Source organism: Carassius carassius, chromosome 26, assembly GCF_963082965.1.
Source record: "Carassius carassius chromosome 26, fCarCar2.1, whole genome shotgun sequence".
NCBI classification, from domain to species: domain Eukaryota; kingdom Metazoa; phylum Chordata; class Actinopteri; order Cypriniformes; family Cyprinidae; genus Carassius; species Carassius carassius.
In genome coordinates this window covers 20,551,566-20,575,156 of record NC_081780.1, presented here as the reverse complement: position 1 = coordinate 20,575,156, position 23,591 = coordinate 20,551,566, and the positions used below count along the sequence as shown (strand labels likewise).

The window sequence follows — 23,591 nt, the reverse complement described above, 5'->3', positions numbered from 1 at the left end:
GGGAAGGAACTGAGGAAATTAAATGCTGAGCTTCAAACATGTTTAGTAGCCAAAATTCTTTCTGGTAATTAATATTATTATTAGTAGCATTATCAATTTTTTTTTTTTTTACACATACATATTTGAGACTTTATGTTCCAGGAAGCAACACATCTCCAGCCTCCATCCCAGACCTTCCAGTGACAACTGGTAAGATTTTGTGCACCATAATAACAACAACAAAAACAATAATAATAATAATAAAGATTACATTTACAAATAACATGGTCAACTTATTTTAAAACTATTACATTTATAAAATCTAAAAATTAAAATCTAATTTTATTGCCTTCTCTAATTCCAGTGCTCTTAAAAACTTGCACTGTTTGTTATTCATAAGTTTGCAGATTTTTTGTGTATATTGAATATTGTGATGCATTTTTTTGTTTAAAGATTACAGGGAATTACTCAATGAACTGAAAAAGGCCAATTTTATTTTCTGCAGTATGTTGAGAGATCATTTTTTTGCATTTGTGGGTACATTATATCTTTCAGGTTGCAACACCACCGCAGCCACTACAGCTCTTCCAAAGACAACTGGTAGGACTGGCTTTTAAAAACATTACCACCACACCAAGGCACTTACTTGAATGCATTTGTGTCTACTAAGGATGATTTTACACATAGGCCTATAATGTTTGAAAATTGCTTGTATTTTCCTAATTTGTCAAAGTTATTTTGGATAAAAGTCTGTGAAATACAGATACAGGCCTCATTTACAAATAACCTGGTTAACTTATTTAAAAACTATTACATTTATAAAATCTAATTTTATTGCCTTCTCTAATTCCAGTGCTCTTCCCAGTGGGCATTTGATGTCAATTTAACATCAATATGACATCAAATTGATGTCAAAATTAGGTCACGAAATAGGTCAAAAATGAAAGACATATTGATGTCAAAGTGTTAATGTCAATTTGATGTCAAGAGTTTGACCTCTATCAAGAGTTTGATAATAAGTCATTTTGCCAAACAAAAAGGTGAAACGCATGGCCGTACACTTATTACCAGCTCCACTTACTCTAACCAGATTTACTTTATTTAATTTCCGGTTTAATGAAATCATATTTTGCATTTTAAAGTCACCATGATGGTGGTTAGCGTTTGCTTTAGTTGTGCTCTTGACTTCTTAATATTAAATTTTCTTAAAATTTAAAGATTAAAGATTCTACAGCATGTTTAGCAGTTTTGTTTATCTAATAATGTACTTGGTTTTAAATACTATTTAGTGCACAAAACCCTGTCATCTATGGCATTACTTAGACGCACACAGACATCAAGAAACAGCATATGAATCTCAACAATGGTGACAATCAAACAAAATATCCAGATAATCAGATCAACTCCAGGTGCATAATTTATTAAAGCTGCAATGCATTCTGGGAGATTTTGGTGAGTTTTGATTGGTGGTACCCAGCATGCACTGCGGCATGAAGCGTTTCATTGATTGTCACCATTGTTGAGAGTCATACACTGATTCTTGATGGCTAAGTAATAATGTAGAGGAAAATGCTTAATGTACTAAATGTTTTTAAAATCCATTATAGTCTTCGATAAACAAAATTGCTCTAATGCTGTAAAATTAAATAGATTCTATTGTAATACGTCATAAAAACCACAAATTCTATATAATCAAAACATTTGACACTGAACACATTAGGGAATCAGGCATTTACATTATGGTATTGTCATCATCATCTATAAACAGCCAACATCACCTGACCTTATCTTCTCATGACTATTTTGCCTACAACAAGTATAGCAGCCAAAGAACTTTTATATTAAAGAGTGAAGGGTCAAGAGCACAACTAAAGCAAATGCTAACCACCATCATGGTGACTTTAAAATACAAAATTTTAATGATTTCATAAAAATGGAACTTATATAAAGTAAATCTGGTTAGTTTTAAGTGAAGCTGGTACGGCCATGCGTTTCACCTTTTTGTTTGGCAAAATGACATCAGCAGAGGTCAAACTCTTGACGTCAAATTGACATCAACACTTTGATGTCAATATGACTTTCATTTTTGACCTATTTCTTGACCTAATTTTGACATCAAGGTGCCGGCTGGGTTAAAAACTTGCACTGATTGTTATTCATAAGTTTGCAGATTTTTTTGTGTATATATTGAATATTGTGATGCATTTTTGTTTCATTCAATGCCTCAGAGAGCAGCCCCCCTTTAAAACACCCTCAAACAGCAACTGGTAAGTATTGGTGATCTTTGCAGATTTTTTTTTCCTGTTATATCAATCATATTATTACCATTACTATTATTGTTATGTATGTTATATGATAGGGCCAGTTTAGCCATATGGATGGATTACTACCTGTATCCCCACATGGTTAATCTGGTCCCACTGTAATTGTTATGAAAACTTCACCTCCCTAAACTGCACACCCCCTCCCACAGAGATCAATTCTGCTGTTGATCAAAACTCTGAACAAACTTCAGATAACAATGAGGTATGATTTTAATTAAATAGAATATTTAGGAGAGGCTGGGGCTGCTTGTTACTTACTCCAGTGTTTATATTAGTTGGTTTAAGCTGGTTTACATTTTTGCATTACACAGCAAAATCCCCAGAGTAAAATTAACTCTGTTCAGAGAACATTTGGTCCCTCTCTACAGAGAGTTAAAATAACTCTGAATCAGAGTTAAAGTTAATGAGATACTTAAGTGATTAATTAAGTGATGATTGTGCATTAATGATGAACATCTGCTGTTAACAAGTTCTCAGCAGAGGAGGATTCAACAACTCCACAAACAGCATTACCAGCTTCCAGTGTTGGGGAGTAACTAGTTACATGTAACGGCGTTACGTAATTTAATTACAAAATAAATGTAACAGTAATCAGTTACAGTTACTAAGAAAAAATGAGTAATTAAATTACAGTTACTTATGAAAATTGTAACGATTACAAAGAGGATTACATTTGAATATTTACACACATCCACATACAGCTTATTTCTTTTCCAAATTGCACTAAGACATATGACCCATAATCTCCGAGACGCGGAAAACACATTCGTAGAATCCAGTCATAAAAATGGAATTCAGCCTATAACGCGGACGCAATATGCCACATTTTGGACGAATAAATCAAAAGTAGGTCAGTACACTTGAATCAAAACCCGATATGGACTGATGTCTGTGAATATTAATCCGCAAAAAGACTGAATATGAATCCTGCACGTTCTGCGTGTCTGTGGAAATCAGGCGCTGACTGGACATCGGGAGAACCGGGACTAGCTATTCCCGGTGGCCTGGCAGACGATTTGGCCTTCTACTTTAATATTGTTATTGTATAATTGCAGGCCGAATATACTAAAGCGATTATTTCCGAATCCGCCATTCGATAATTAAATCTCTAATAAATCATGAATCGGTTAGTCGTGACTGGCAATGGTTGGGCTCGCACGCTCTCCGCGCCTCCGCCGAACGGTTTGGATCAGACTCAGAGTAATCAATGCGAGAGAGAGAGACCGGAGTGAACTGTGTAAGCGCACAGCTGGAGCAGAGAAGCGACACTTCTGTTCAGGGTTTCAGGTGCAGGTCAGTTTCATCTGTAAAGATGCTAATGTAGTTTTGTCTTTGTTTACTTAGTCAAGCAGCAGCCGCACATTGCTCGCAATCACTCAAAATACTGTATAAACGACGTCATTATTATCTTTTGTAATGTTACAGTAGTAAGTTAGCAGACAAATCATCATATTTTATCATAGGTTTAGGGGGGGAGCTAGTGGATACAAAAACACAACCCTTAGGAAAATTAATATAGCCTATGGTATGGCACTAACCGTGGTTTAACTATGGAATTTGTAGTAAAAATAAATACAAGTGGTAATTCATTTGCCAAAAAAAACAAAATTGCACTTACAAAACATGGTAAAAGTCAAATAAAAATCTTCAGTATTAAAGTCATGAGAGAGATGGATGGATAATGGAAGTGAAGGTGCAGTTCAGGAGAGAACTCTTAATTACGTTGCAAGTCCCCCAACCTAAGGAATCACATTTTTTCATGTCAGGTCCAAAAAAATAATAATAGGGTTGTCCATGTTTCAGAATGGGTTGTGGGTGTATGAGTGGGAGATTTCCCAGCCTATTTTTTTCCCAGTCCGCCCCTCATGGAAATTAATCTCTAGAACAGTCACTTCATGAGCATTTTTTACTTATTTTGAGAAACTATCATCATATCATATACAAAGAGACAGCAGTGTTTCAAAAAGACACCAATGTTTCAGGAGTTTAGTACACAAAATAGGACACATGCTTATTAGATAACCGTATTTGAGTTGATGTATATGCTTTTATTTTTTTATTAACTATTTTTCCCCAAACCATTGTTAGATGCAGTTAGATGCCTGTAGTTATGCAAAGATTTGGTTTAAAAACAGTATCTATAAACTATTTCTTTTGATTTTAAATCTGCTTTGAACTTCAGATCAATCTCAAAGTAAAAGGCAGTACTAAAGTCTGATTTTGTGGTGGATGTGTTCAAATGTGATCATCTTAATTTAGGTGATGAAGGATGGTGAAAATCTGACAGTATTGAGCACTACTGTAAGGTTAAACCTGCATGGTGTAAAATGGTTGAAGATGATTAACAGTTGCAAATTAACATTCATTAGAAATTTATAAAAGTAATCAAAATGTACTCATAAGTAATTAGTTACATTACTTTATTAAAGTAATTAAAAAAGTTACACTACTATTACATTTTAAATAGGGTAACTTGTAATCTGTAACCTATTACATTTCCAAAGTAACCTTTCCAACACTGCCAGCTTCACTTATTACTAACCAGGGGTGCGTTTCCCGAAAGCATCGTTGGCCAACTATGGTCGCAAGTTCATCGCAATGTCCATTGAACTCTATTGGTAACGACGGAACTTGCGACCATAGTTGGCCAACGATGCTTTCGGGAAACGCACCCCAGACTGACTTTATTTCTGTCAGACATCTACAGAAGGTCTTATTAAGAATTAACAGAGGTTTAGATGTCGATGATTTATTGAAAATGTATGATTACCATTATAGTGATGAGTGTTTCCTTCAGTTGGGCAGTTTGACTCTTCTTGCGAGTTTGTGGATTTTGTAACAGCTTTTACCAAAACATGTAATTTGTTACAAAGAAAGTCAAAAACAAAGATGATCAGGTGATATAGTGTTTAACAGCAGATAGTAAAAAAAAATGCGCTTATATCGTCACTGTCCAAAAGTGGTCATTTGATGTTAATAGATTATATTCACTAACAATACTCTCTTGCTACAGATTGGACATTTTGAATTTTTTTAAATACATAATAGGGGATTTTTTTTTTTTCTGAGACACAGACATCAAGAATCAGCTTATGAATCTCAACAATGGTAACATGCTTCATGCTGCAATGCATGCTGGGAGCCACAATAGTATAAAACTCATGGCTCCCAGGATGCATTGCGGCATGAAACATGTTACCATTGTTGAGATTCATAAGCTGATTCTTGATGTCTGTGTCTCAGAAAAAAAAAATCCCCTATTATGTATTTCAAAAAATTCAAAATGTCCAATTTGTGGCAAGAGAGTATTGTTAGTGAACATAATCTATTAACATCAAATGACCACTTTTGGACAGTGATGATATAAGCGCATCATTCTACTTTTTGTTGTTGAAAACTAGATCACCTGAACATCTTTGCATCTGGCATTCTTTGCAACAAATTATATGTTTTGGTAAAAGCTGTTACAAAAACCATAAACACTCAAAAAATATAAGCTAGAGTCAAACTGCCCAACTAAAGGAAACATTCATCACGATAATGGTGATCATACATTTTCAATAAATCGTCAACATCTAAACCTCAATGCTCAATACGAACTTTATGTAAACGTATGACAGAAATAAAGTTAGTCTGGTTAGTAATAAGTGAAGCTGGTAATGCTGTTTATGGAGTTGTTTAATCCTCCTCTGCTGAGAACTTGTTAACAGCAGGTGTTCATCATTAATGCCCAATCATCACTTAATTAATCACTTAAGTATCTCATTAACTTTTACTCTGTTTCAGAATTATTTTAACTCTCTGTAGAGAGGGACCAAATGTTCTCTGAACAGAGTTAATTTTACTCTGGGGATTTTGCTGTGTAGGTACATACCTCAAAGCCTACAAAAAAACTACCGAGCATTTCCACCGTTATGTACCAGGAAAAAAAAAAAGATTATATTTAATTGAACACACAAATGTGAGGCATTTTGTCACAATATGTGGTAAGCTGTCACAATGGAACCAGTTCAAACTTTTGGGTAAAATTTACCTTCACTGTATATTGTAGATGTTTTTCGACTGAATTAATACAAGTGTGGTTTAATTGTGTGCACTTGCAACAGCAATACAAATATTACACTAAAGTTTTAAATAAAATATTGTAATATGAATTTTGAACTAGTTGTTTGAAACACTCAAACAACTAGTTCAACAAACATACAAACAAACATATTTGTAACGTGTGTAATTCAGACTTTGAGTCAAAAACGCAGTTTGTGATTGAGACAACTTTCCATTGTGATTGCCAACCTCAGTCTCTCTTATGCAAGATGGATATGGCCCTCTACTTAACAAAACAGCAAAAAGTCAAGAGAGAAATGTTGATTACAAATTTATAAGAATGGAGACTGCAGTAGTGTTAAGTTTCTTGATAAATGTTTAATTTTAAAATTTTATTTCTTCTAGGTTAATATCGGTGAAGGTGTAGTTATACACCGTGAAAAATGGAGGAAGATACAGCTCAATGTAAAGGACAGCTTGTTTGTGAAAGAGCTGGCAGTGTGCATTTGGGGAACAAGCACACTGGCCAACCGAAGCCTGGAAGGAAAAAGTTGCCCCACCACAAAATCAGATCCTAGGCCACCTCTGACACCTCACAAAGTCAGAACACTGAAAAGTAAGTTATGTGTCAACTTTAGAGAATTATGTTCAGGGCTCGACATATGAAGGGTTAACACTTTATAATAACTGCATGCTATTAATCATTAGTTAAGCATTAGTAAACAATTAATTCATCATTTATAAAGCATTAATAAACATTAATACACTGTTTATAAATACAGCTATAAATGCTTTATTCTTGATTTATAAGCATATCTATATTAACTTTTTTGTGAGTTCATCTAAAGTGAGGACTATTTATGCCTTATAAAGCATTTAAAGGAACATTCCACCGTTTTTTGAAATAGGGCTTATTCACCGTCTCCCCTAGATTTATTTAGGTGGGCAAAAGCATTTTTGTCTCAGTGCATGCATTAACTTAGTCTGGCAGAGCTGCCGCTAGCTTAGGTTTAGCATAGTGAATGGAATCCTATGTTGCCAGATAGCATGTCGAGAATAAAAGTGAACCAAAAAAAATAAATAAAATAACCTAATTACTTCTTGTGACCTGCGTATTCACAACAAGTACAAATAGCGATGCAGATTAAGACTAGGCGATTTCCTAGGCAGATATTGAAATGGGACTATATTGGGGGGAAGCACAGGCGAAGCACTGCTACTTGGGCACAGAGATATCACGCATGCACCCAAGTAGCAGTGCTTCGCCTGTTCTAACGATCAACAGTAATAATGCTCATACTGTCAAATTTCGCCTTATTCAAGAACAGCATCTATAGATATTTGTGGTAGTCAAGGCTTAAAGGATTTCTCTTGTATATGTTTTTTTTCCTAGGTTGCTTTCAAAAGTGGCTGGAGGGCAAAAATTTGGAGGAAGCAGAGCTGAAGGCCAGAACAGTGAAGCTTGGGCACTACTTGACAGAAAAAATTCAAGACATCAACAAAAAAGTCAAAAAAGCCAAATAAGTAGATTGCTTGCTTCACTTCATAAACTACATTTATTTTTCTCCTAAGTAGTTACAATGAAATGTTTTATTGATTTAAGCTTACAAATAATTACTAATTTCATACAAATTCATACAAAAAAACCCCACATCTTTGTATTTATTATTTCATCTTTTTAGTAGGTTGTTTGATTTAATAAAGATGTTGGAATGAAATTAACATAAATAAATGTAATTCTTGAATGTATTTGTGTCTGTGTGCTCCATTCCTAAAGCATAGGTTTGGTTTTATCATAAGCCTAGGGTAGGTGTTGTAACTAGCAGCTAAATTAAATCAGTGACCAGCAACATAAAACAGCTTCAAACCCTAGCTGGTTACAATTCTCAGCAAAAGAAAATCCCCAAAAAAACGCTACCAGCATAAACTGGTATTAGATGGTCTAACCAGCATAAGCTGGTATTGGGTGGTCTAACCAGCATAAGCTGGTATTGGGTGGTCTAGCCAGCATAAACTGGTATTAAGTGGTCTAACCAGCATAAGCTGGTATTGGGTGGTCTAACCAGCATAAGCTGGTATTGGGTGGTCTAACCAGCAACCATGTTCCAAAACACAGCTTGAACTGGTCTAGCTGGTTTTTCCACAAGGGAATGACGTCCCGAATATGCTAATCGGCGTATGACGTCATCTAGCGATCTTTTCGCGACTTTAGTTTGGCAACCCTGTTTAGGGGGTCAAATCGCACCCTGGTTATAACCAATTATAACCTTCTACGTTTCAACAAGTCAGCTGTTAAAATGACACCAAAAACTTTGTGCTACATGTAATCTAAGATCAAAGATGGCAAACAACACAAAGTTCAATATTCTTATTATGTAATAACGTATAATAAAACACTGGCTGGCCATAAACCACGAATGTAAAACATGTGACTAATTTTTTCAACACCCAGGGAACTACAAAAACACTCTTGGCCAACACAGGGGCCACAATAATAAAGAAAAGCTAGATATGCTCTAACATCCAGAAACTGATTACCATGCTAAGAATGGAGGGCGACAGGAACAGGACAGCATACCTGAAGAACGTGAGGAGGAAGGCTAGCAGGTGATGATAGGTATAGGGGGGCCACATTATGTGGCTCTGGATCAATAGGGAGAGGAAGTGGAGGATCTGAAGTCTTCAGGACACTCTACTGCACCATCTACAAACACTACACATCCAATCATTGTAAAATCTGTCCATCGACAAATGAATCAGCGTTCTTACTGTGGCACATTAACACTCGTCTGCTAATGAATATACCTATTTACAGTAGTCCAGAGATACGTTAATAATAAGCATCAATACTCACCCTTCAAATCAACTGCTGTGATTTGATCGATTCAATTTAAGTGTGCTTTGATCTCTGACTGGAAAATATCGCCATTATTTTCCGATACTGGATTCAACGTAAACACGCGCTAAAGCGTAAACACTGACGTCACCCGGATGTTGAACGTTTCAAAATAAAAGTCACTTTATTTCTGAATTAAACGCAAAATAAAAGCAGAGCTGTTCTCAATATTTTGTTAAGATACCAACCTCCGCCGAAGAGACGTTGAACTTGAATTAATGTGGCTTTTCCCCTCCTTTTTTATTGGTCTCTTACAGCTTTATAATATAACAAAAGCAGTAACAGCAATAATTAGCCTATTAAAGTTCATATTTACTAAAATAATAACAATATTAGAACATCAACAATAGCAAACACCATAACAAAAAAATAAATAAATAAATAATAATAATTAAAAAGAAAATGAAAACAAATAAATATTAACAACAAAAGTGTATGTAGGGGGTCAGAGCAAGTTATTGTGACTGCCTTTGCATTTTTACAATTATCTTTTGTTGTAGTTAATTAAATAGTTAATTAATGGTTCATTAATTTGACAACAAGATATTTTTATCATAAAGAACATCCATTCAACAGGTGTATTTTAATATATTCTTATACAATCCCATTGTCTTCATTAAGTTGCTTTGGATAAAAGCGTTTGCTAAATGACTAAATGTAAAAGTACATAAAGGGCTTTAAACCCTGATGATGATGGCATAATGCATAATGGTGCTCTTCTACACAATTTTACCACATAACTAAGGCGTCAAGCCTTTATTGTTATTTTTTTTATTGTGCATTTGATATTCAAATGGTATTTAAAAACGACACAACACCTGTTTTGTTTTGTATGATTTTTAATTCCCACTTTAAGTCTTGTGAACACATCGTTTTGTGTTTTGTGTAAGGCTATACTATTCAGCATATTTCATTAATCGTTGCTAACTGACGATAATTTTAGCTTTAAATTATCTTGGAAAAACCTAAATCTAAAAGAAAAAAAGTGGGCTCCAGACCTATATTCTAGAGAAAATATCCACAACACGAAACTGTTACACATCAGTAATGCAAGAAAATGTTGCCGACTTTGTTGTAATAAACCAAACAACTGTAGCTCACACAGTTCAGGGACATCAGCTTGGCAGGACATAAAGTTGAAACAAGTTTTAATTAAAAGAGATAGTTCACCTCAAAAAAAAAAAAAAATGCAGTAGTTATTCACACACTCTTATGTTTGAAAGGATTCTGTAGTCCCATACCAGCTTTGTGTGTGAAACAGAGCAAACTTATTTAGTGGTAATTCAACCTTTCTTTCTAACAGACTCAATCTGGTCACAGTTAACAGCTCAGTAAAAGGGCACGACAACAATTTCAATTGGTTACTCGCACAAATGAGTAAAAGTACTTCACAAGACTTGGACTATAGTGCATAAGCTATAAGGACTATTTTATTAATACGATCCTGTCTTTTTTGTTTTGTTTTTGTAATTTTTAAGAGCTTGAAATGAACTGTCAATTGGAAAACACTTGCTTAAATATTCTTCTAAAATGTCATTCTGTTCCACATGGGCAAAAAAACAGCATATGGGTTTAGACACAAGTTGTGAGGGTGAGTAAATAATGTAATTTTTGAGAATTATTATTATTATTTTTATACATTTTTGGGTGAACTATTGCTTTAAAGATCATGATTGATTTCACTCCACACAAGGCACTCAGAATGACAAAATGATTCAAGTCAAACACTGTGGCTTTTCATGTGCCTGTTTAGGTGTGTACGACACGTGTAAGCCTTTGGGCACAGAGGACATGGAAAAGGCCTCTTTCCAATATGAGTGTACATGTGCTTGCTCAAGTCATAACGTCGGATGAATCGTTTCCCACACTGCAAACAGCAGTGTGGACGCTCTCCAGTGTGAAAGCACATGTGTGCCGTAAGGTGACTCGAAACAACAAATTTCCTGCCACAGATTTTACACTGATATGGCTTCTCTCCTGTGTGAGAGCGCAAATGCACCTGCAGGCATCCAGCAGAGACAAAACCCTTTCCACACTGATGGCAAACGTACGGCTTCTCCCCGGTGTGAATTCTGATGTGGATCTTCAAATTTCCAGACATTGAAAACTGCTTCTCGCAGTACGGACAGACGTGCGGCCGCTCGCCAGAATGACATCGCATGTGGGATTTTAATTGGTTTTTGCTGTAAAATCGCTTTCCACATTGCGAACAAAGGAGAGGTTTCTCCCCTGTGTGGTTTGAGAGGTGGGCAAGCAGGCTGCTGTTCGCCGAAAAACACTTCCCACACTGGTCGCATATATATGGCCTGAACTCTGCATGGGTCTTCAGATGGCTTCTTAATTCACTGTCAACAGTGAATGTCATGTCACAAAAACGACACTTTCCTGGCTGCCTTTCTGGTTTAGAAGTGCGAACATCTTTAACTTTGTGAATCTTCTGGTGGATTAAACTGGCTCGGTACGACCCGAAAGTCTCGTTGCATTGTTTACAAGTATAGTTCTTTTTAACAGTGGGAGTTCGGTGAGTTCGCCGGTGACCGACTAATCGTGATAGACTAGTGAACAACCGTCCACATTCAGGGCACTTATGTGTGGTTTTCTCTTTGTGCACTCGGTTGTGCCTGTATAGGGTCCTGAGGGATCTAAAGTGGGCTGTGCATTTGATGCACTTAAAAACTCTGGAATTGCAGATGTTGCTCCTGTGTGATACCAGCTGCGCTGAATCGTCAAAAACCTGCCCACACTGAGGACACTCATGGGTCCCAGCCTGGGTGTGGATTTCCTGGTGCTTGACAAGATCAGAGAGATAGATGAAGTATTTTGTACACTGCTGACATTTATGTACAGTCCTGCCTGCATAGTGGAAGCCTTTGGAAGGTGTGTTTGGGAAGGTGTCAAGAGAGGGCCGTTGGAGAGGCACAGCTGTCTGAAAAACTAAATCACCTAAGAGGAAAACATGACAGACAGAGATGGTTTACTTTAAAGATCCTGAAAAGATATCATGAGAATCTCGACAGACATTCAGAGAGGCTGTACCTCTGTGAGCATCATCAGTGGATGACGGCACACTTGGCTCTTCTGAGTTAGTCCTACAAAAAAGAATACACAGGATCTACAACAAAACTATATATATCTTAATTTAGGAACAAATTTTGTAGTGAAGTGCTCAAAGTCCTCACAAAAAAAGAGACTTTTAGATTACAAACCGACTAATTATGGAGAATATCACTCACATCATATATTTTGACAACAGTCTGACAGTAACCACCTTGAAATTTATTGCTGAATGCTGTAAAAATTGCTCAAGATACAATCTCAGAAACTTCTCAAAAGTTCCCTTTAAAGGGTTAGTTCACCTAAAAATTTAAATTCTGTTATTAATTACTCACCCTCATATCGTTCATCTTCGGAACACAAATCAAGATATTTTTTATGAAATCTGAGAGCTCTCTGACACTGCATAGACAGCAACACAACTAAAATGTTCCCAAACCCAGAAATGTACCAAGGAGAATGATAAAGCAGTCCATAGGGCCTTTCGCCCAACTTTAGTTCTAGAAATAAATGTAAAGTACTTAAGTACTGGGATGATTTTGTGTGAACGTCATTTGTGAGTGGCATTCAAGAATGTTAACAAAGAAGAAAAAAGGTAAACAACAGGAGAATGGAGGATGCTGTGATTGGAGCTGTGTTTTTGTTGTGTTTGTGTCTGTGTTTTGTCTTGTGGGTTTCACAATAATGGACATGGAATGTCGACGTATACGTAAATCGATTGAAAGAACGTAAAGGATTAAGAATCTCCAGAGAGTTCAAAACACAACAGTTTAGTGATATCCAGTTCGCGAAAGAATCATTCGATGTAACCGGATCTCCTTGAACCAGTTCACCAAATCGAACTGAATTATTTAAAACGGTTCGGGTCTCCAATAAGCATTAATCCGCAAATGACTTAAGCTGTTAACTTTTTTAGTGTGGCTGACACTCCCTCTGAGTTAAAACAAACCAATATCCCGGAGTAATTCATGTACTCAAACAGTACACTGACTGAACTGCTGTGAAGAGAGAACTGAAGATGAACACCGAGCCGAGCCAGAAAAATGAACAAAAGATTGACTCGTTCTCGAGTCAAGAAACCGTTTCTGTCAGATGCGTCCAATTCGAGAACCGAGGAGCTGATGATACTGCGCATGTGTGATTCAGCGTGAAGCAGACTGACACACAGAGCGTCTGAACCGAACTGATTCTTTTGATGATTGATTCTGAACTGATTTGTGCTAATGTTATTAGCGCGGGTAAACTGATGGCTTGAATCAAGGGCAATCATCGCAAATGAAGTCATTAGGTCAAGAGCATAAGAACCGGTGAACCGTTTTCTTCAACCGGTTTATTGAATCGAACTGTCCGAAAGAACTGGTGATCCAAAAACCGATGCAACCAGTTCTTGATCTGGCTCGGCATGGTGTTCATCTTCAGTTCTCTCTTCACAGCAGTTCAGTCAGTGTACTGTTTGAGTAAATGAATTACTCCGGGATATTGGTTTGTTTTAACTCAGAGGGAGTGTCAGCCACATTAAAAAGTTAATGGAGACGCGAACAGTTTTAAATGATTCAGTTCGATTTGGTGAACTGGTTCAAGAAGATCCAGTTACATCGAATGATTAATTCGCGAACCGGATATCACAGCAGAGTTTTGAACTCTCTCACAACAGACACAGAAGAGAAGACAATGCTGAATAAAGTTTTTGCTATTTTTGGACCAAAATGTATTTTCGATGCTTCAAAAAATTCTAACTGGACCTCTGATGTCACATGGACTACTTTGATGATGTTTTTCTTACCTTTCTGGACATGGACAGTATACCGTACACAGTTTCAATGGAGGGACTGAGAGCTCTCGGACTAAATCTAAAATATCTTAAACTGTGTTCCGAAGATAAACGGAGGTCTACCGGGTTTGGAACGACATGAGGGTGAGTTATTAATGACATCATTTTAAATACTGGGTGAACTAACCCTTTAACACAATGTTTACAGTATGTTACATAGCATTTTAAATCATGGAATGTAAGAGTGTTTTCGAACACGTCTGGTCAATCAGTGTCTACTAACATCACGGTTAGTACCAGTTGTTAGTACCAGCTAATTTGATTTTCGAAAAAGGCACACCTAGTTCCTGTGGTGCGAAAACACCCAAAAGTGGGTAGTTACACATTTAGTTCTAGTACTATGAAAAGGTTCCTGCGGTATGAAAGGCCCTCATGTGACATCAGTGGCTCAACGTCAATGTTTCAAAGATACAAGAATACTTTTTGTGAGCAAAAAAAAAAAAAAAAATAACAATTTATTCAACAGTTCTTCTCCACGGGTTAACGTCTTCCATCATTTTGGAGTACCAGGATGCATGCGTGGCTTTCCCCAGAACGTAATCAACATAATCAGCATCGTTTACTTTCAGGAGAAAGTGTGTGCATGATGATCATAACGCTGATTATGTTGATAACATTCTGGGGAAAACAATTCTTGTTTTCTTCACACAAAAAGTATTCTTGTAGCTTTGTAAAATTGACTACAAATTTTATGTCCTCGCTACATTTCTGGGTCTTTTAACATTTCAGTTTTGTTGTTGTCTATGCAGGTTCAGAGAGCTCACAGATTTCATCAAAAATATCTTAACTTGTGTTCCCAAGATGAGCGAAGGTCTTCCAAGTTTGCAACGTCATGAGGGTGAGTAATTAATGACATAATTTTTGGGTGTACTAACCCTTTAAAGCATCAGCACTCAAAATAATCATACACAAATGACTCCAATCGGACCACGATGACTTTCATTGCATGTAAAAAACTGCAGAAATAGTCTTCAAATATCTTGCTTTGTGTTCCACAGAAAAAAATTAATAAAACGTAAAAAACATGAGGGTGATAGAAATTAATTTTGGACTAACCTATTCATTTATGCTAAATACATTACGAAATCAATAAGAATAAACAAATAAATGATCTAGTCAATATTAGCAACTAAGTAGTTGGTTTATTTACAAATAGGTGACCATCCAAACCCTACCACCTAGTAATATGGTAACTTACCGCTGCATTACATCGACATTAGAGTTGGCTTCTTTTTCTCCATTACTGTCTCTAGAGGACTCTGTGGACTGACTGCTGAAGCTGGATCCCACATTCTGGACATCTTGATCACTTTTTACAGTTTCCTTGTCGACACCTTGTTGTTGGTTTGGCAGGTTTTCAGAATCAATAGGCAGTAATGTGCCATCAATGTTGTGCGGGTTTATAATGACTGAGTCACCAACAGGCGGCAATGACAACGATGACACTATTCGATCCTCCACTATTGATGGAAGAACTTAAAAATAAAAATATGAAAAAAAAGAATAATAATTAGTCATTGACCAATTGTGCTCAGCAACTGTATTTCTTTTTACATGAATAAAAATAGGTCCTATTCTTCCACCAAGGCTAACATGGTTAACCAGTTTTGGTGTGACCTGGAATGAATTCAACATATCTTTACCAAGCAATGGTATCCAGCAATGTTAAAGGAGCAGTATATGGTCATGGCTCCAGAGGCGCTAAAGCGATCACAGCATTAACGATTGCCAAAACCAGATTTATTGTATGAATTATGTTGTGAATTTGGCAGTATTTTAAAGCTGATCCTTTGTTTATTAAAAAGTAACTAAGTACAAAGCTTATTGCGATTACTGGACGGCAAGTGTGCTACAAATAGGCTAATAGAAGTTCACAAATTAACAGAACACAGCATGTAGACTAAGATCTTGATAACAAGAAATGACAATTGTTAACGATACTGCCAACATCCACACAGCTGACAGTTTTACCTGTTGTAGTTTGTTCAAGTTGAGCATGAAATAGACACTGCTTTTGTGCTCTTTTACTTGCATGTCTCCGTCATTTTGAATCTCTCGTGCTGCACAACTGAGCTGCATTTAGCAAATTGTGTGCGTCAGCACTGCAGAAATGAGGAATGTTAAAATTCTTTTTTCCACTTAAACTTTGATGCACATCGTCTCAGTTTAATATGTGAACATAACAGAAGGTGTGATCGCAAAACAATAAGGAAATGCTTTTTTAAGTCATAACATGTAGGCCTAAATGCATACAGTCGTCAGTGGCGACTACAGCAAAAACTTGAAAAAACAAAACAAAAGAAACTTAACTTGCAAATGCGACCGTTTTAGTATCAGTCTTGAGCCCTGGTTTATACATTCTCAAACCAGCATTCTGGGTGAAGTATAATGTCTTAGGTTTGTGCCCAGCTATCCTGTAAAATATCTAAATTAACTAAGTAAGCAACGTTCGATAAAAGTAACCTGAAGCATATGGAATGAAATGAACATTCAACGACAAAATTTTACCATTTTTATCCAAAGTCCCACAAACATCCATTTGCAGCAAGGATAGCAAGTTGTGTGATTTACAAACCGAGTCCACACATACATCTAGCTCCCCAGGGTGACAGTTGAGCAACAATGAGAGCTGGAATGAAAGAAAATGAATAATCAGAAAATAATCAGAAACACAATTATTTATGCTTTATAAACAAAAAATGCTTAATAACTAGCAGCTGGCTTGAATAATTTGGATATGGTTAAGCTATTTGATAAGCATGTATCATTAGACCTGTTTGAAGTTTGGTACAGGCAGAAATTGCTCCAATCTGGAGAGAAAAAATCCAACAAGGACTTGCAGTGCTTTGTCAAAGTCAGGACCATACTCAACTGGAAATACTTCCTGAAATACAGAAACTGTTTTTCATCTAAAGTTTTCATGCAAACCTATCGAAAAAAAAATACAAATAATAAAACATATATTTTTTTGCAACTTCCACAGCCACTCTCAAATCAAATATAGCAATTCTGGACATCAAAAACATCAAATGTCTTTGACGTGTTTTCAAGTCTCTGACATAAAGACTGCAGACTTCACTTCAAAGTGCAAGAGAAGCCTCAAAAAAATCATATTCATACTGGGAACGATCATTCACCCATAGACAAACCATAGTAACATGTATCATATTCTAGCAATGCCAGGGTCATGGGTTTATTTCCCAATTTATCTTTATATTATTTCAATTTTTATCAGTTACAACACATATCTCCTGAAAAAAAAAAGAAAGTTTAAAGGTCCCGTTCTTCGTGATCCCATGTTTTAAACTTTAGTTAGTGTGTAATGTTGTTGTTAGAGTATAAATAATATCTGTAAAATTCTAAAGCTCAAAGTCAATGCCAAGCGAGATATTTTATTTAACAGAATTCGCCTACAACGAACGACCCGTTTGGACTACATCCCTCTAGTTCCTGCAGTAATGACGTCACTAAAACCGTTTTTTTGACTAACCTCCGCCCACAGGAATACACAAAAAAGGGGGCGTGGTCTTGTTGCGCTCCGACGGAGAAGGGGAAGAGATGCTTTTGTGTTTGTCGCCATGTCATCGAAACGCTGTTATTTTCATCTCGGAGTCCAATCACCTTTGCTTGGCCTTCCCAGGGACGCTGTACTTAGATATCAATGGTTACAATTTATGTTTAATTCGGTTCCCAAAAATTATAATCCACATGTAAAACTATGTGCAGCATATTTTGCTGAGAACAGCTTCCTCAATCTCAATCAGTTTAATGCCGGATTCGTAAAAGATTATTCTTGAAAGATGGAGCAGTTCCCTCTTTGTCTGGAGAAGGCATTGTTTATGGACCACAACCGGTAAGTGTATTTTATTATTTAAGTTGGTGCGTTTAACAGTTTCTATAACTTATTACACAAAGGGCAACGCTGTTTAGCTTTGTTAACTAGATGGCAGGGCTGTGCAAAAAAAAATCTAACGCGATTTTCATGCGCATCCCGTCAGTAATAAAGCTCCTGTGATTATAAGTACATCTCCAGCACGTGCGTTCAGATCAGGATTGACAGGTTTTCAAAAGAAATCCTGCCCACTTGCTTCTCAAAACTAGCGTTTCCAGGAGGCCAATCGCATTTCCAGGAGGGCAGTGTAAGCTAAGCTGGTGTCGAATCACAACACAGGAACCGCTGGCTCAATCAGAATGCGTTACAAAATTCTGAAGGAAGGACTTCATAGAACAAGGAAGACATCAGCCCGTTTTTATGACAGTGAAAACAGCGGTATAGGTGAATCGTGTGGAAAATACTGTGTTTTTTAACACGCGAAACACGAACACATGTTATATTGCACACTGTAAACACAATCAAAGCTTCAAAAAAAGCACGAAAAACGGGACCTTTAAGACCTGGATTGAATAACATACAATAATTAATAAAACAATGTTTTATGGATTTAATCTCACTTTATTTAGTACTGCTGGCCCTGGATAACCAGATTTTACTGTGCACACATTAGCTAACTTTGGTGGGAAAGAGCCTTAAGTTGAGTCACGTCAACTCATTTCCTTTCACTCTAAATATAACAACATCCTTTGATAGATCTTGATAGCACACATACATCACATACGTGTCTACATACATGTTTTCTTTCTTCTGAAAGATATCATATTTATTATGCAATTTAAAGACACTGACCTGAAAGAAATATTCTCTTTTCATGGAGTCCTCTAGCAAGCTGAGGACAAGTTGAAGTACGCTGTCTTGTAAACCCTCCATGTCTGTATCGCTCACCTGTGGACAAAAAAAATTATATTAATAACATTAATGCCAACATAAATGAAGTTTAATGGTAGCAAATGGACTGTACACCAATCTGTGTAAAACAAATTTGAATGGATGTAACTCAAAATTCACTGCCTCAAGACCATACAAACTTACAAGAACATCTACTAGTAAATGCTGTAGGAAAAGCTTAGATACATAGTCCAGACATTACATTTTATTTATTTGTTTGTTGCGTACTAATATTCTTCACTATATTCATTTCAGAAGCGACAGTTTATCTTCCCACAAGATAATGTAACCCTGCCGTAAGCATTTAATTCCTTTGTCATTCATAAAGAAGTTGTTCGTTACTCTTGTTTATCCTTTATTTATAAAATTTATTTATAATACGTGTTTCTTCCTTTTGTTGTACACTAAGAAGTTAAAAATATCCCACCAATCTTTCAGATAAATCAGTTGACCAACTCCCTTCGGTTTACATTAATTCCAAAACTGATTGAACAGCACCCTTTTAGAGAGGGAAACGGCCATCTGTTGTACTCAAATCCGAATCTTTAGTGAGAAAAAAAAAATAAACCTTTTTGTAATACCCTCTGCAGTGCTATGTGGTTGAGAGCAGTTCCATTCCCATAACCAGATAGTGATGTGGCCATTTAGGATTCCCTTTACAGCATGTGTAGAACGATACCAAGAAGAGGTGTCGGTGGTCACTTTGTTTTCACCACATGAGATCCTCATTGATGTGTACACTGATTTAATTGTAATATAGTGAAGTAAACTTCCACAGAGAGTTAATTACGGGTCCACAGACATCTTGATTTATCATTTAATATAATTTAATCAGGAAATCAGTTCTATCTTTGTGGCGCTTAACAAAAAACATTTTGTACATTATTTATTTATAAATACATACATATGAATCAGAATCATCTTCCAAAATTAAATGCAGGTGCACAGTGCGAATATAAATTTTGAATGCATCTGTTTTATTAAAATTATATTTTATTTGTAGATTGCAGTAATATATTTTTATTTAATGCCATCTCAGCATCTCAGGCTATTTTCATGGCAAAAACTAAAAAAAATAAGATTTAAAATAAAATACAAGTATAAACAAATACAATAAAAACCAGCAAACAAAACAAACACAGTTTATATTACTTTTTTAGTTTTATTTTTTGGATTTAATATATATAAAAAACAAACAGATGTGCAATAGATTAAAAAAAACATCCAGACTTTACATACCTTCAATAAATCAGCAGTCTGAATTTGGTGAATGTGTGATTTGACAGTACAAAGGTCTGCTGGGAGCTCACCTCGACACATCTCAAGAATCATCTAAAAGATCAATTATAGTGAACATAAAACATAAAACGATTAATACATAATGGACAGCATCTATGTTTGTCTCCATTACATCATCATAGCAGTCTCATTTCAGAAAAGCAACAATTATAAAATAAGAGTGGGTGGTTGGCCTTCCACATTTTACCACTGTGACTGTGTCTTGCGTGCTTAGCTAATGTGAGATCTTGAATGTCAACATTTTTTATTATTTTTTTATTTTATAATTGTATTATTTAAATGAGGGTGAGATGGAAGCAATTCTCTTTGGGCCCTCTGTTGGTAAAGGAAAACCAAATTTTTATTGTGGTCATCTAAACTCTTGTATTAAAACAACGTTCCTTTTGATTACTCCCTTAGGTCTGACCAATATATCAACTTAATAGCCAAGTCATGATTTTTATAAAATAAATTTAGGACTCATGCATTTTTGCTCTAAGAGTATTTCACAAAGAGTTTAGCTCTAAAACTAGCTCCTACATCTGTGAAAGGTTAGGAATGAAGAGGACTCCTAAGTCACTAAGATCAAGCCCCAAACTATGCTAAAACTGTTGCCGGCAATCTGTATAAATAATATTTATTGTATTTTTATTTCTTTCTAATTTACCTTTTCCTTCTGTACAGCACAGTGTTCAACTCTTGTTGTGTTTATTTATGCTTTATAATAAATTAAATTAAAAATTAATAATAATAATAAAAAAAAAAAATATATATATATATATATATAAAAACACAGACTTCCATGAAAACAATTACAGTACATAAACACATCTTACCTTTGCCCTCAGCCCTACTATCAAAGTGGCCCTCTGCCTCCTACTTAAGAGCTCTGGCACAAGGTTTGTCATCACAGAAACAAATTCCTCCAGTTTTCCAAATTGCTCCACATTCTGGTCCTTAACAACTTGCCACATGAAGGCGGATGTGAGGCGCAGAGGAGAAACCAGCAGGCGAAGTGAGGAGAGAGGAGAGACAATCTCTAAATAGACATGGATATACAAACATTTATGTATATGTATATCCATATATAGATGTTATTCATATAAAGTGCTATTCAGATATCTGAATCTATATTTTAAATACAATTCTCATCCCACATTCAAATAATGTAAACCTCTAAATAAAAGTTTCAGGATTAATACTGAAATCAACAATAAAAAATTACATTAAATAATTGGCATACTAATTAATATACATGTGTGTTTATGCTGTGTTTTGCATATACACACATACAAGTACAATACAACAAAAGAACAATACAACAAAAGTGCAAATAAAAAGTACTAATAACGTTACATGACAGTAAATAATCTATCAGCTTCATCCAGCATGAGGTTCTAGCTGTGTAAATTACATTAGGGCTATGATACTCTACACATCAACAGCCCAGTCATGTGAAATACTGTAGGTGTGAGCATTACATATCTAACGACAAATAATATAAATTACTATGAGGTAGATGACCATACACACCCATTGCTTCTTTGTTTGAAAATATTATTTGAATTGACATTTGACAATCAGTCTTGTTTCCGACTTCGACCGTTGACTCGTTCCGTTATACACTGCGCATGCGTCTAACAAGTGAGCTGCGCATTAGAACGGCAAACAGCAAAAGGTAAACTTTTAGAGGGGCGGGACTCATCGGTTTGAGTGTTTTTCTGCTGTTGGTCAGAAACGATAATTACAAATAACAATTCTCCAGTTTTTAATCTTCACTTTGTATTTGTTTTTAATAGGTAATCTATGTCATCACTCTGGTAGAAATTGTCAAGACCACTGCTAATGAAGCGGCGCTATATAAGGCACGTGATATACGTTACTTTTCTCAGCACTGCTCAAGGTGGACCATTCACAGTCATTTGTGATTATTGGATTCGGATTTCTTAAAAAAAAAAAACATTTTATACAGATAAATGGAGCAAGTACACATGCGATTGTCAGGTGGCAGTTTGGGCATGAATCTTATTTGAAAGATTATTAGTTTTAGTGTATACACATCTCTAATATATATGTATACAGTGTATATATATATATAACTGTTGAGATTTTAATACGGAGCAATAGACAGCATGCCTTTATAGGCCATCATGCAGCCTCTGGAGGAAAAAGAATGTATGTTCGCTGTGAACATCACGCATGTATCTTTAAGCCTCCCTCATGTCTTTCAGTGGTGTCCTGCACACAACGAGAATGTACTGCCATCTTTCGTTCAATATGCCTATTTGTGTATACAGCTGTGGTCAATATTTTTCCATATACTTTGCAATATCTGCAAACTGTTAAATATTTTACCAAAAGGATCATACAAAATGGATGTTGTGTTTTTATTTAGTACTGACCTGAATAAAATATTTAACAAAAAATATGTTTAGGCCTACATATATAGCACAAGAGAAAATAGTTGATCCATGATCCTTTTTTTTTTTTTTTTGTGATAGTTGTTCATGAGTCCCTTTGTTTGTCCAAACCAGTTAAACTGCCTGCGGTTCTTCAGAAAATTCCTTCAGGTCCCACAAATTCTTTGGTTTCCCAGCATCTTGATTTTGAGATCCATCTTTTCACACCGAGGACAATTGGGGGACTCATATGCAATTTATTACAAAAAGTTCAAACAAACACTCACTGATGCTCCTGAAGAAAACACAAAGCATTGAGAGCTTACAGACCTTTTGAATTTAATGATCAGGGTAAATTTAACTTATTTTGTCTTTTGGGAAACAAGTAGGCCTATCTTTCTAGCTCTGAAGCACAGTACAACAACAACAACAACAATAATAATAATAATAATAATTATTATAAAAGATATTTATTCAAAACAAGAAAAATTTACACATCTTCATTATGTTCAAAAGTTTACACCCCTGACTCGCATCTTGTTTCCTTCTGGAACATCAGTGAGTGTTTTAACCTTTTGTTGTAACGAGTCCCTCAATTGTCCTCAGTGTGAAAAGGTGGATCTCAAAATCATTCAGTCATTGCTGGAAAGGGTTCAAAAATGCAAAAGATGCTGGAAAACCAAAGAACCTGACCTGAATGATTTTTCTGAAGAACTGCAAGCAGTTTAACTGTTTTGGACAAACAAGGGGACTCATAAACAACCATTCAAAACACACATGCAAACACAAACCTAAAACCTTAAAAATTAGACTTCTGGTTCCATCATCCTGAGGTCAATGGATTTTATTGAATTGACATTTAGTTAAATGTAAATGTGCTTAGTTCTATTTTATTAAAATTGCAAAGAGGCCAGGAGTACACATTAGTTAAGGTTAAATGAAGCTTTGCAAAGCACTAAGGCTTTTCAACACTGTAACCATCTGGTGATAACTGGCAAGGCAA

The 23,591-nt window shown here is 35.8% G+C and overlaps 3 protein-coding genes across 3 annotated transcripts in view; 1 reads left to right on the top strand and 2 right to left on the bottom strand.

Moving 5' to 3' along the window:
* Nucleotides 1–9,384, bottom strand: part of slc37a3 (solute carrier family 37 member 3) — a 28,773-nt gene extending 19,389 nt beyond the window's left edge. The window contains exons 1-2 of the mRNA XM_059511519.1: nt 9,202–9,384; nt 8,926–9,060 (exon numbers count right to left, since the gene is read on the bottom strand). Of these exons, the coding sequence (XP_059367502.1) occupies nt 8,926–8,981 (56 nt within the window). The 5' untranslated portion in view covers nt 8,982–9,060; nt 9,202–9,384. The remainder of the gene's footprint in view (nt 1–8,925; nt 9,061–9,201) is intronic.
* Nucleotides 1–9,548, top strand: part of LOC132105952 (cyclin-dependent kinase inhibitor 1-like) — a 38,537-nt gene extending 28,989 nt beyond the window's left edge. The window contains exon 4 of the transcript XR_009424010.1: nt 9,539–9,548. The gene's annotated coding sequence lies outside the window, so the exon portion shown is untranslated. The remainder of the gene's footprint in view (nt 1–9,538) is intronic.
* A 1,329-nt stretch (nt 9,549–10,877) lies between these two features.
* zgc:171422 (uncharacterized protein LOC100001353 homolog) lies at nt 10,878–21,892 on the bottom strand. Its single transcript, XM_059511515.1, has 9 exons — nt 21,723–21,892; nt 21,026–21,228; nt 20,151–20,243; nt 18,813–18,908; nt 16,902–17,012; nt 16,637–16,757; nt 15,327–15,603; nt 12,280–12,332; nt 10,878–12,186 (listed from the first exon to the last, which is right to left on the bottom strand). The coding sequence occupies exons 1-9, from the start codon at nt 21,760–21,762 to the stop codon at nt 10,964–10,966; spliced, it is 2,217 nt and encodes a 738-aa protein (XP_059367498.1). The 5' UTR covers nt 21,763–21,892; the 3' UTR covers nt 10,878–10,963.
* Nucleotides 21,893–23,591: the final 1,699 nt, after the last annotated feature.